Source organism: Hyla sarda, chromosome 10, assembly GCF_029499605.1.
Source record: "Hyla sarda isolate aHylSar1 chromosome 10, aHylSar1.hap1, whole genome shotgun sequence".
Lineage (NCBI taxonomy): Eukaryota > Metazoa > Chordata > Amphibia > Anura > Hylidae > Hyla > Hyla sarda.
Genome location: NC_079198.1, coordinates 95,657,461 through 95,671,389, shown reverse-complemented (window position 1 = coordinate 95,671,389; position 13,929 = coordinate 95,657,461). Strand labels below are relative to the sequence as shown.

The window sequence follows — 13,929 nt, the reverse complement described above, 5'->3', positions numbered from 1 at the left end:
CTTTGAACATTGCATGACTGTATTGATTTTGTTAGGGAGGACTTGTGTGTATGTAGTGCTTTTTAGAAACATTTTATTTGAACAAAATCTTATGTTAGGTTTACTTCCTCTCCGTTACAAATAATGTATGAATATTTAAAAGGTTTTTATGTGTACAGGTGTACACGTACCACGGACTATGCATTGTACAGGACTGATCAAAAGTTTTAGGCAGGTGTGGAAAAAACGCAGCAAAATAAGACTTCTCCATTAGGGAGGCATCTGGTTGGCTCCAAATTTTTCTTCTGCAGCTGGACAATGGTCCCAATCATACAGACAATGACATTAAGAACTGTCTTCAGTGTAAAGAAGAACAAGGGGTCATGGAAGTGATGATATCGCCCCTACCGAGCCCTGATCGCAACATCTAGGAGTCTGACTGGGATAACATGAAGGGACAGAAGGAGTCAAGCAAGTCTACATCCACAAAAGACCTTTGGTTAGTTCTGTAAGATGATTGGGACAACCTCCCTACTGAGCTCCTTCGAATACCTGGTGCAGGTCTACCTAGAAGAATTGATGCTGTTTTGAAGACAAAGATCACAGCAAATATTGCTTTGATTTAGATATCTCTTCTGCAGTTTTTTTCTCATTGGTAAAAATAAACTATTAACACTTATATTACTCAAATCATTTTTGCTTTGCAGGATTTTTTTTTTACACACCTGGCTAAAACTTTTGCGCAGTACTTTATTCTTGAATTGTTATCAAAGAGACTGCAAAAGAGATGTTCTACAACTATCTTTATAGGCAACCTTTCCCGAAACTTCTTAGGATTCATACACAGTCCCTGAATAGTGGCATTGGGAGTCCTTACAGGTCCATACTATAAATTTCTAAGGCCTCACTACACATTAGAAAGAAAGTCATCCCAACTTGCCATGATGTCGATGAAGAGAGGTCAGACATGCCCAATCCTTTTTTCCTAGGAGAACTAAAACACCAACAAAGTAGACTGGCACCAGCTTACTCCTCCTCTCTGCATTCAGACCACGTGAACGCATGGCCAAGCTGCATGTTCATACGTTTTGAAGAACCGTGAAAGATAAATGTTGGACAGAAGTTCATTTAGCCAACAGCTATTGCATGTGTCCACCATCTTGTCCACCACATACCCTGTCACAGAGCAATGTTCTCACAGTGAACACCTAGTGTCTCTTTAGCTGTGCTCAAACCCTATGACAGACTTCATGAATGCAAACATAGTAGAGAAAAGAGTATAGAGGAGCACTTACAATCCAGAGGTACATCTGCGGTGAAAACTTTGACTTTATTCAAAGTGCATATATTGTTTCATAACGCAGGACGCCAGGGTCCGCAGTCAGGTGCAGTGAAAAGCCGCTTTCGCGCCGAGGGCCGGCGCTTCTTCAGACTACGCCTCTCCGTCACCTGGAAGCAGGTAAATACACCTTTTTCTCCACGTCACGGAAGGTGGGCATTCCCATACAAAAACTAAAAACAAAAACCATAAGAAATTCAACTACCGTAAATATGCTGTTATAAAAAGAGGATCATATCAAGCCTGTCATTTAGTCTGAGACCTCCCTGGGCATTAGTCATCAATATCCTTTTCCCTTCTTTTTGAAAAAGGGATTTCTTTATATCCATGCCATCCACTGTACTCACTCTTTTAATCCCCAGAAATCGTACAGTTTTTGGATCATTATTATGCTCCTCTCGTACATATGAAATAAGTCTAGGGGAGCCTTTACTTGTTTTGAGGGAATTTAATTGCTCTCTAAATTTGATATTAACAGGGCGGGTGGTACAGCCCATATAAAATATATTGCAAGTACAGTGAATGGCATAGACCACATTTTTAGTCCGATATAGGCAGGGGTCAAGTCCTGAAAAAAAAGTGTGGGAACTCACCCAAAATTTCCACTCAAGGGCTGGTCCTGCAGTAGTCCTACTAATGGAAATGGTGTTCCTGCTGTGGAAAAAGTGCAGCAACGAATTTTCAGTTCCGGCATGTGAATGTGAGGAGCTAGAAGACGGAGCTCCGGCCCGATCGCCTGTTATACGCGTTCTCACTATTGATATCTGCCAGCATTTCCCTCCTACCTGACACAGAACGTTGCCGGAAAGCCTGCAGAGTTAGATGGACAGCTTTGTGAACCGGAGCGGGGACGGGCAGGGCCAGAGAGCGGGAGTAAACTCTTTGCCTCTAGGGGACTCAGACACGACAAGATGGCGGCGGTTCACGCCACAGCTGAAAGCAACATCTCAGCTTCCCATGCCAGCAGGACTGCTGCCTACCCTGACTCCTGGGTCGGATGACCCCTTGATTCAGGGACTACCCTTCTCCTACAAAGCCTTGTCTGCTCTAATGGCGGTGGAGGTGGCTAAACTACTTCTACCCTACATGAAAGTACAGCTGGATATCTCGATCAACTCCGCCATTTCCCACATTTAGGGAGAATTTAACCAACATACCAGCCGGCTGTCTGTTAACTAAAGTTTTTACGTGTTTTTCTGCTCATTGCTTATAGCATAGCGTATGGATATTCCATGGACGCCCTGCTGCTGCGAGACTTTTCATGTCTATATGCTTTTTTTTTCAATGACATGAGATTGTGTATTTTCTAACTGAACTACTGTATTATTTCCTAACACATTTTTATAGCCATGTCCTCTATAGTGTTGTACCCGAGATGTTTTGGCTATATGTTCCTGCTTTGATCTTGGGAACCACAGTTAATATCTTAATGTCTGCCCTATATCTCTGTCACATACCTACTGCTTTCCTCCCCGCCCTTTTCTTTTTCCCTTGGTTTCTTGTTAGATTACCTCTTTTTGTCTTATTTCTCCTTCCCCTTACTTGTTCCTTTCTTTTACTGTTCATCCTGCTCTAGGGTCCAGGGCACACTTTAACTGTTTTTTACCCTAGCTTCAGTGTCCAGAGCTTCTGCGCTTCAGACTTATGTTATTACACTGTATGGGGGATGGCCGGGTATGCGAGTCCTAGACTTCGCCCTCTTGCTGGGACCCCAGAGATCCATTGATTCATGAGTTGTGAAATGTTTTGGTATGGTTATGAAGGCTACTTGTTTTTTGGGTGGGACTGGTCTTGGGTTCATCAGCAATCAATAGAAAAGGGTGTGTGCTGATTCTTATACATAGATGACTGGCTCAGTCTGTTAGATCCCACTGGGAAGACACTGAGGGGTTATTACAACACATGCTGCTGGAGGACGGTGACACGGCTTACAGTATATATAATGTGTATGGGCCTCACTCTGGGAAGACTTCTTTCTTTGACAGACTAATAACTCTAATAACTTAGGATAGGGGATAAGTTTTTCACCACTGGACTACCCCTTTAAGCTGATTTCCAAGAAACTGGCGGATAGGCTAGCAAATTTTTTGCCATCACTTACAGGCCCCCACCAAGTGGGTTTTATCAAAGGCAGGGCGGTGGTTTTTAATTTAAGGACAGTCTTGGCAGTCCAGGGTGAGGTGTTTTCTAGGCCTTACTCCAGCCGGGTCCCAGCATTATTAACATTAGATGCTGAAAAAGTTTGCAATAATGTTAACTGGGCCTGGCTGGAGATGGTGTTGACAAGGGCTTGTGTTATGGGAAGCTTCCGTACATTTCTGACTGCACTATATGCCAATCCTATGTCACGCATACATTTACCAGGCCATTTATCGGATCCCTTTTCCCTACAAAAAGGAACGAGGCAGGGGTGTCCACTTTCACCCCTCCTCTTTAATCTAGCTTTAGAGCCATTAGCACAATATTTCCTACATTGCCCAGTTTATGAGGGGATAAGGGGGGGAGGCTGGGGAGGTGAAGATCAGCTTCTTTGCAGATGACACACTACTTTATCAAAATAAATGTGATACCCAACTTCAGGCAGTTTTTAATGTCCTGTCAAAATTCGGTTCTTTCCCCCGATATAAAGTTAATATTGATAAGAGCCAACTGTTATTTCCAAGTGGCGTCAGTTCAGATTGCTAAACATTATATTACTTACTTTGGCATAAAATTGGGATGCACCCTATATTACCCCCCCTTGTTCTCGAATATCGAAAAAGAGTTGACCATGTGGCATAATCTGCCCCTCTCTTTGTCCGGCAGGATCCACTTGATAAAAATGGTGAGATTTCCGAGGTTGCTCTATGCTCTGCAGACAATTCCTTTACTATTGCGAAATGATGACGTGGGGAGGGTACATGCTAGTTTTACCAAATTTATATGGTCTGGTAAACGGCCACGGGTGGCTTATGATACCCTTAGCCTGGGTAAGGAGAAGGGAGGTATGCAATTGCTTAATGTTCGACTTTATAATTTAGCGGCCATATTCCAACATGTTCGAGACTAGTTACATGACACAGCATATTTTTCAAATACGATGTTGGAGAGGGGTTATGTTTTCTGGGCTCTTTACATGTATTATTTTACCTCCCTTATAAAGATATTCCCAGTTCACTTAAGAGAAATGTTTTATTCAGTGATACCAAGGCAACATGGAAAGCACTGCGTAAATTATGTGGGCTACCCTGGTGCTTGTTTTATCGGTTGTGGCATTCCTCTGCTCTACATCATTGTAGAGGCAATCCTGTTGGTAGAATGTAGATAGAGAAACAAATCCATAGCTTTCATGACTTTCTTACCGAATCTACTGGAATGTTCATGACTTGGAATGATTTCCAAATCAGGTATTCCTTACCAAATTCATATCGCTGGTTGTATAACCAATCATGTAAATTTTTTCATGGTTTGGTGAGGGGTTATGCTACAGTGGAGAAACTTAATGACTTCAACAAGCTGGTGGGAACCGGTAACAGCTACCGTTCACTTTCACTTATCTACGCAAACATCAGGGATATAGCGTTAAAGGTACCGGCGGTGATGGTCTTCCCACATAGTAGATCCAGATCCCAGTTCTCTATTCTAGAAGGCCTTGTGGCAGTACATAATTCCATCCCTAGCGCACAATTAAAGGAAATTCATTGGCGGATTGTTCATAAAGCTACTTATGCGTTTAAATGGAGAGGTTCACCACCTCCTCCTTTTCTTACACATTGTCCTGTATGTCAGTTGCAGGATTCAGACTTATGGCACTGCTTGTGGGAATGCCCTCAAGTCTCTCATATGTGGATTAAATTGCGCACGCTGGTACAAAATATTTGGCATCACCATCTCCCTAGCACACCTGAACCCTATCTATTCCATTATATTCCTGCTAAAGAGTCAGATCCCCCAGACAGAGGTAAATTAAATTAAAGTATACATCTACTAATTCTGGTAGCTAAGCTTTGTCTTCTGAGGCACTGGCTTGTAGCGACTTTTCCTACTGTCTCGGAAATTCTTAAGGAGTTCCATTTAGTGCTTCATAAAGAACTGTTACTATCCATTAGAAACACCGAACTACATGCCAAATAATTTTTTCGCAAGTGGAAACACTATTTACAATACTTACCTGATGATGTAGAGAGACACAGAATAGTTGCCCATTTTAAAAACACAACATGGTACAGTACAGAGGCTATCAAAGTACTCTCGGAAATCTTAAACTCCCATCTTAGTTGAGGTGGATATCTTGTTACTTTTCTTATGACGGTATCTTATTAATAAAAATCTACAATGCTGTACTTGATTAAATAGTACGTTGCACGAAATAACAGTCAGGGGAGTTTCACGAGCGGTATTGTATTATTCCTGTCTAATAGATGTCCTATGTTCCTCAGGAGTGGTTAAAGGAGAACTCCAGAATATAAAAATTGTCATCCATACTGCTGGCAGTAAAAAAATAAAGATGTACATACCTTCCTCCGCTCCCCCGGGGCCTCCGGTAACCAGCTCCAGTCTCCGCCGCCATCCTCTTCCTGGTTGCTGGTGGTCGCTGACTCGGCCGGCGATAGGTTGTGCGGCAGTGTAAGAACGCTTCAGGACACAAATTTCTTCACTACACCGGCACCTGCTGCCGGGGCCGAAAACATCACACTGCCGCTCAGCCTATCGCCGGCCGAATGGGGACTTCACTGCCTCTGGTGATTGGCTGAGCGCAGTATGACTCGCCGACCACCAGCAATCAGGGAGAGGATTGCGGCGGAGACCGGAGCCGGGTTACCGAAGGCCCCGGGGGAGCAGAGGAAGGTATCTACATCTTTATTTTTGTACTGACGGCAGTATGGGGGACAATTTTCATATTCTGGAGTTCTCCTTTAAGTGATCTTTTTCAGTTTTTATACTATAAAACCCTGAATTGGACATGTGATTGCATCTCATGCTGTTACTATACTACTGTTGTTACAATATCCTTTGACCTTCTATTCTGCCGTTTGTATAGTGATTGATTCATTGTCTTTTTGACATGTGTCTGATTCTGTGAATACATTTTATTTAAAAAAAAAAAGAAAAAGTGCAGCAACTCAGTTCCCATGCGTTTTTGCAGGACTTCAGCCCAGTGTATAGGGTTTTGTATCTGCCTCAAAGGTTCCTTTTGTGGCTATGAAACAGACTGTGTTTTATTGTTTATTTTTGGTTGGATATATTGTCCTTGATCAACAAGAAAATCTGATACATAGTTTCAATGGTTTGAGCTTTGTTTTATAACGTTCTCACATCCAGATTAAACATTTTCCTATTTCCCTCTCCAGATTAGGGTATGGCGATATCTAAAAGGCCGAGAAATTGTAACAAATGAGATCCTACTGGACGGAGGCAACAAAGTCATGGTTGGTGGATTTGGAGACCCCAGTATTTGTGACAACCAGGTGTCCACTGGAGATACAAGGATTTTCTTTGTCAACCCCGCTCCCCGCTTCATGTGGCCCCTCCACCGCAATGAACTAATGTTAAACTCCAGTCTGATGAGGATAACACTGAGGAACCTGGAAGAGGTGGAATCATGTGTGGAAGGTAAGTGCTTACAAGTGTTTGTATCTGATCACCACAAGGCGTATGGTACAACACTAAACTATTCAAATAGTAAATCAAGAACTACAAGGTCTATGTGATGATGAAATTGTCCCGTCCATACAGGAGCCAATCAGATGCCAACTTTCATTGGTCCCATAAACTGGGCTCATAAATGCTTGTTACCTATTAGTTGCCCTTTAGCGTTCTATTGGTACAGTCATTGTATATTATGCTTATTCATTTAGGCTTTTTTCCCACCTTTTCTTTTGTGCATCCAACATATTCGAAACATGTAGATTATCCTGAAAATAGAGATGCCCCCTATCCATTTAGCATCCGGAATGGAATGCAAAGGTCATTCCAAAGGTTAAGCCTTTATAGTTTAACATATTGTGGAATAATGGAGAATATTTTCGCTCGAAACTATCCTCTGGGTTATATTTGAATGCCTGTCTGACTTGCAAAATTTCCCTTGCAAAATGTGTAGTTTACGGCTGTATGTTTTATGTACCGTGCTCAGTTGTAGATCACCATTACAGTATTCACTTATAGCTCTTCATCATAGATTCATAGGTTTATTATGGCGTTTTTTGGTACTGGTAGGATAAAGGAGTTGCCTAACTATTAAAAATGTTCCCTCATCTCTGTTTTTTCCAACCAGTGTGCCTCCAGCTGTTGTAAAACTACAACTACTAGCATGCCCAGACAGCCAAAGGCTGTCTGGGCATGCTAGGAGTTGTAGTTTTGCAACAGCTGGAGGTACACTGGTTGGGAAATACTGCTCAATCTACTAGATAGGGGATAAGTGTATGATGGAGGGTGGGTTTAACAAATGGGGCTCCCTGCCATCTCCAAAACAGGCTCTCAAGTTTCCCAATGGAATAAACTGGAGGTCGTACGCGTTCACTGCTCCATTCCAACGGGAAACTCAAGACCCCATTTTGAGATCACTGAGGGTCCCATTGGTTGGACCCAACATGATCATACACTTATCACCTACCCTTTAAAGGTGTACTCTTAAACTTTTTTTTTTTAAATCAACTAGTGCGAGAAAGTTAAACAGATTTGTAAATTACTTCTATGAAATTTTTTTAATCCTTCCTGTACTTATCTGCTGCTGGAGCGTAGTTGTGTAGTTCTTTCCAGCCTGGCCACAGTACTCTCTACTGACACCTCTGTCCATGTCAGGAATTGTCCAGAGCCAGAGTTGTTCACTATGGGGATTTGCTTATGTTCTGTACAGTTCCTGACATGGACAGAGGTGGCAGCAAAGAACACTGTGGTCAGACTGGAAAGAACTACACAACTTCCTCTGGAGCATACAGCAGCTGATAAGTACTGAAAGGCTAAATATTTTTAAATAAGTAATTTACAAGTTTATATAATTTTCTGCCACCAGTTAATTCGAAAATATTTTTTTCCCTTCAGTGTACCCCTTTAATTCCTGGGGAAATAACAGAAACGATACAATGCAGAGTTCTAAAAAAAAAAAAAAAAAAAAAGATTGTTTTAAGTCTTGTTTTTCCTTTTACATTTACAATAGCAACACAGTAGTGTTTTTTTTAATATGGCTTAAAGTTAATATTAAACCATCTTCCATTTACCCTGGGTTTGGATGTGGGGCAGGGCCACTGGTCTTCTGCTGACCTACTAATGCCTTTGTCTGTACTAGTTTACACTGATAAGGATTTCCTTCATTAAAGTGTTTAAGTGACAGAATCGTTTCTGTGACTCAAGTGCACAGCGTCACCTCCTTAGAACTTTGAACTTTATTTTGGTGTATCTTGACGTGAGGATAGAACTGGCTACTGTGAGGGATGGTGAACTTTGAAGACGTTCATGCTGATTTTGTTATATATGTAATGAAGCTTTGCTTTGGATACAATGGGCCTTCCATTAATGAGGCTTTCCTGTTTAAGATACAAATCCACAATACACTCCCTACGGCTTTTATGTCATTAAGTTGTGTCTATGGTCATTCTTTGATTTTTTTTTTCTGTCCTTAGCAAGGTTCATCAATAGAGGTATTTTCGTACCAGTCATGGTTCTGCACCATAGCTGCTTTCCTCCAGCGCCACTCTCGTCCATGGGTTAAATGGGCACTGTCTGATACGAAAACTTTTGATATGTTGTAAAGCAAGAGGTTTTGCAATTGCTTTCATTCGAAAATTTTCAGTATTTCATACTGAAAAAGCCAGTCAAACAATTGCCCCCCCCCCTGCCTGCTTGGACACATATTAGTTCTGCTGTGTCCATGCATCATTACCTATGTCATGGACACACTTCCATGATTGACAGCTATGAGCGCAGGGCTCACAGCTGGATGAAAAATCCTCCCACTGTCAGCCTGTGTTCCGCTACTGTCAGTGAGGACAAGCTGGGAGTTGTAGTTTTGCTAATGCTCGGGGAGATGTGAGCAGACAGCATACTGAGGGAGGGGGCGGAGACCTGCACAGTGAGGCCACGCCCCCTCCCTTTGAGAGGAATTCAGACTAGTGAGCTAAATTAAAAGTGTAATAAAAAAATTAAATAAAGGTGCTAGACACATAAAAATTAGATGTACCTTGTCAGGATTAGGTACTGAGTGATATATAAAAAACATTCATAGAATGAGGCTGGGGAGTAATAAGCTTTGGGTGAAAGTGATTGATCACTGACAAGTGTAATGTTATACATATGGGAATATCTATATCTATCCAGTGTAGTGCTGTTTTTTTTGTAAGAAAGCAGTCATGTTTTTCTAGTCTCATACAATCCCTTTAACAGATGAGGGAAAACTGTGCCAAAGAAGCAGTAAAAACATGACTAAGGGAACTGCAAAAGGCAGTAGACAAAAATCCTGACCCCTTAAAATTCAGAGGCCTTAATACCAGATGTCTTCAGCTGTGAGGGCTTCTATTCTCAACGCTTCAGCTAAGAAGGTAATTGGACGGGGAGATGCCTCCTTGGTGTAGTTCATTCTTTCTCAATGATTGCTCTTCTGGGAACAATCCTACTATGAAGAGTGTCAAAGAGGCAAATCTCTTCATTAGCTCCCATGGCCATCAACACGTGGCAGATCATTGCAAACCACTTCTAGCTGTGGTTGTATCCACAGGGGGAGATTGAATGCTATGGATATATTATAGTGAAGGTCAACATCAGTATGGGATCAGGGTTAAAGCACAGTCAGATAGGGGGTTTTATCTTCATGAATATTGTCTCTTCTATAAATTGGTAGACTGGTTGGTTACTATGGATAAAGTATCCTTGTATCTCTCTAGGTTTCATACTAGAAGCCTACATCATGGTCATTCTTTAATTCAGCCATAATAACCTGTCATTGTCAACATGCTCTTAGTCTTCCTTTCCCGGATCGGTAGGTTTATAGTGGCCCAAGCACTCAAGCATTCGCAAGGCCATAATATGCACAGCTTTGCAGAGATAAAATCATGGGAAATGTGGGGGTAGAGCGTGTAAAATCTATTGAAAACACCACATTATTGGGCATTATCCAAGCCGTGCATCTCCTCAAAATCTCTGTTAGAATGCTGAAATCTATACATGGGGCACAGCTGCGAGATATGTAAGCAGCCTTGGGGTTTAGGCAGACTCATTGTCATATTTTAAGGCCTGGTATAACCATAGGTACAAGTTACAGTCTCAAGTTAAAATATCAATTGGTTCCAGGACGACCATTGTATGTTGAAAGCATTGTATGTTGAGATCTAGAGAAGAGCGAACTTAAAGTAAATTTGATTCGTCACAAACTTCTCGGCTCGGCGGTCGCTGACTTTTCCTGCATAAATTAGTTCCACTTTCAGGTGCTCCGGTGGGCTGGAAAAGGTGGATACAGTCCTAGGAGACTCTTTCATAGGACTATATCCACCTTTTCCAGCCCACCGGAGCGCCTGAAAGCTGAACTAATTTATGCAGGAAAAGTCAGCGACCGCCGAGCCAAGAAGTTCATGAAGAATCGAATTTACTGTAAGTTCGCTCATCTCTATTGAGATCATAACTCTATGGAAACCTGGTAATTGGTTCTGAAGTCACCAAAATGTCATCCAAAAATAGGAAAAGGTGAGGATTAAAGAAAAATAAGTAGACAACTAATAGAGATAAAGCAAATCCTTATATATAAATGTAAGAAAAATCTGCTGGGAGCTGTAAATCACTGTCTATTTCAGTGTTTCTCAACCAGGGTGGCTCCAGCAGTTGCAAAACTACAACTCCCAGCATGCCCGGACAGCCAAAGGCTGTCCGGGCATGCTGGGAGTTGTAGTTTTGCAACAGCTGGAGGCACCCTAGTTGAGAAACACTGGTCTATGTAGAGGACAGTAGCTTCTTCAGTGTCCTGTACAGTACATGCAATGTCCTAAAAAAGTAAAATGGAGCCGCCCTCACTTGGTGTCCAAAGGAGCAGCTAACCATGGCAAAGGTAAAGAACAGTACAGAACATGTAATACCTCCCTGTACTGTAGGGGGTGCTACCAGACACCAGTCAGTGCATGCACTTCAGGAATACAGGGGTTTTAGCAGTGAAATGTCCATTCTGATTGGTCGGTTCTTCCAGCCATTGACACGTTTCTCAGATTTCATAACATTGTATGTTGAGTCTGGTTTCAAGTTACAATGGTCCAGAAAAGACCATTGTATGTTGAAACTATTGTATGTTGAGGCCATTGTAAGTTGAGGGATCACTGTATATACCTACATAGAAATAAACCAAATCCTTAAAAATGTAATATTCTAGAACTACAGTATAAGCAAGGGAACAAGGAATCTGATCCGCAGCTGCCTTTTCCTTCTCTATGTCCGACATTTATCATTGTCTTTAGTCTGTTATTTGTTTCTAGAAAAGGCGCAAAAAAGGCGCAAGCAGGGTTTATTAGTGCCTTTTTTGTGCCTTTTAGTTTACACATTTCTGCTGATTTTGAGTTGCAATCCACTGATTTTGGCAATAAGCATGATATGGAAGAGTTTTATGAACTGCGCCTTTTTGTGAAAAGGCGCAAAAAAGGCGCAAAGCCACTGAAAAGTCTCTACAACTACACCAGCCCAGACTTAGCTTAGCTTTTTAGTGTATGTGAAGAGAGAAATTTCAGAAAATGTGACCTGCACAAAATTTATCAAATGCTCTGTGACCATTTAAAGGGGTATTCCAGGCAAAAACTTTTTTTTATATATCAACTGGCTCCGGAAAGTTAAACAGATTTGTAAATTACTTCTATTAAAAAATCTTAATCCTTGCAATAGTTATTAGCTTCTGAAGTTTTCTGTCTAACTGCTCAATGATGGTGTCACGTCCCGGGAGCTGTGCATGATGGGAGAATATCCCCATAGGAACTGCACAGCTATGAGTCATCAGAAAGCAGTTAGACAGAAAACAGCAACTCAACTTCAGAAGCTAATAACTATTGGAAGGATTAAGATTTTTTAATAGAAGTAATTTACAAATCTGTTTAAGTTTCCGGAGCCAGTTGATATATAAAAAAAAGTTTTTGCCTGGAATACCCCTTTAATACACATTACCAGCACACACAAAAAAAAAGGTGTAGAAAAATACTTCACTTACACTACAATGATAAATGCCGGCCTGTGAGTTTACCAACTTCATCACTTCCATTTGCCCTTGTCATGTACTTAGGACCTGATAAAGTTGGTTAAAACTTCCGTGCAAAAACTTCCAAAGAATGTTGCTCTTCTTTTTTAAGAAGTTTGTATTATTTAAAAAATATATATATTAAACTCTATGGGAGTAGCTGGGAATTGTTTGAAGGCACTGAGAGATAGAAGACCTTTGGTAGTGAAGGCCTGGGGGCAACTGACCTTTTGGCACTCCCTATAATCTGGCCACAGATGTGTCTCTGGCTTACCATTGCTTAGACATTCCGGGGGGAGATTTATCAAAACCTGTCAAGAGGAAAAGTTGCTGAGTTGCCCATAGCAACCAATCAGATTGCTTCTTTCATTTTTATCAAGGCCTCTGCAAAATGAAAGAAGCGATCTGATTGGTTGCTATGGGCAACTCAGCAGCTTTTCCTCCAGACAGTTTTGATGAATCCCAAACCCTGTCTAGCGTTATACTGTATAGGGTAAAATCTTTATTTTCACCATTCCCGGGGGACGCTCCTGCCCCCAAGGATGGTGAAGATATGAAGTTATAAACTAGTCACCGCCGCCGCCGTAAGTAGTCACCTGGGCGGGGAGCTCTTCTCATCTACTCCCGTTCTTCGGCCGGCATCGACGCCCCCTCCGCTTGATTGACGGGCCGCGTCATCACTCTGCTCCGTCTGTTCAGTGAGTGGAACAATGACGCGGCCCATCAATCAAGCGGAGGGGGTGTGGCTCCCAGCCGAAGAACGGGAGTAGGTGAGAAGAGCTCCCCGCCCAAGTGACTACTTACGGCGGCGGCGGTGACTAGTTTATAACTTCATATCTTTACCATCCCTGGGGGCAGGAGCATCCCCCGGGAATGGTGAAAATAAAGATTTTACCCTATATAACGCTTTGCCGAGCGTTATATAGGGTAAAATCTGATGATTGGTTCCCTTTAAGTCATTGAATCTTTTAGCAGCAACTGTATCGTGAGAGTCAGACTTCTGAAGAATAAGTCCACACGACAGATTTGTCTACCAATTTGCCACAGAATCGGCTTATAGTACATGCAGATTTTGCTGTAGATTGCGTCCCAATACCTTAAAAAGGGGACAAATTTGATATGAAAATCCACAACAGAATTAAACAAAAATTCACACCTCAGAAATTTTCCACAGCCTATGGATATGGAGGGAGATTTATCCACACCTGTCCAGAGGAAAAATTGCACGGGTGCCCTTAGCAACCAATCAGATCGCTTCTTTCACTTTTAGCAAGGCCTCAACAAAATGAAACAAGCAATCTGATTGGTTGCTATGGGCAACTTTTCCTTTGCACTGGTTTTGATAAATCTCCCCCATGGTGTGGGAAATCTTAAAGGAGTTATCCAGCTTAGAAAAATGTGTCCCCTATCCAAAGGAAAGGGGATAAGTTTCAGATTG

At 41.9% G+C, this 13,929-nt stretch overlaps 1 protein-coding gene across 10 annotated transcripts in view; it reads left to right on the top strand.

The window, feature by feature from the left end:
- AGRN (agrin) overlaps nt 1–13,929 on the top strand; it is a 537,034-nt gene that overhangs the window by 15,296 nt on the left and 507,809 nt on the right. For all 10 annotated transcript variants that reach the window (XM_056542092.1, XM_056542091.1, XM_056542088.1 and 7 more), the window contains exon 2: nt 6,649–6,910. In XM_056542092.1, the coding sequence (XP_056398067.1) occupies nt 6,649–6,910 (262 nt within the window). The remainder of the gene's footprint in view (nt 1–6,648; nt 6,911–13,929) is intronic.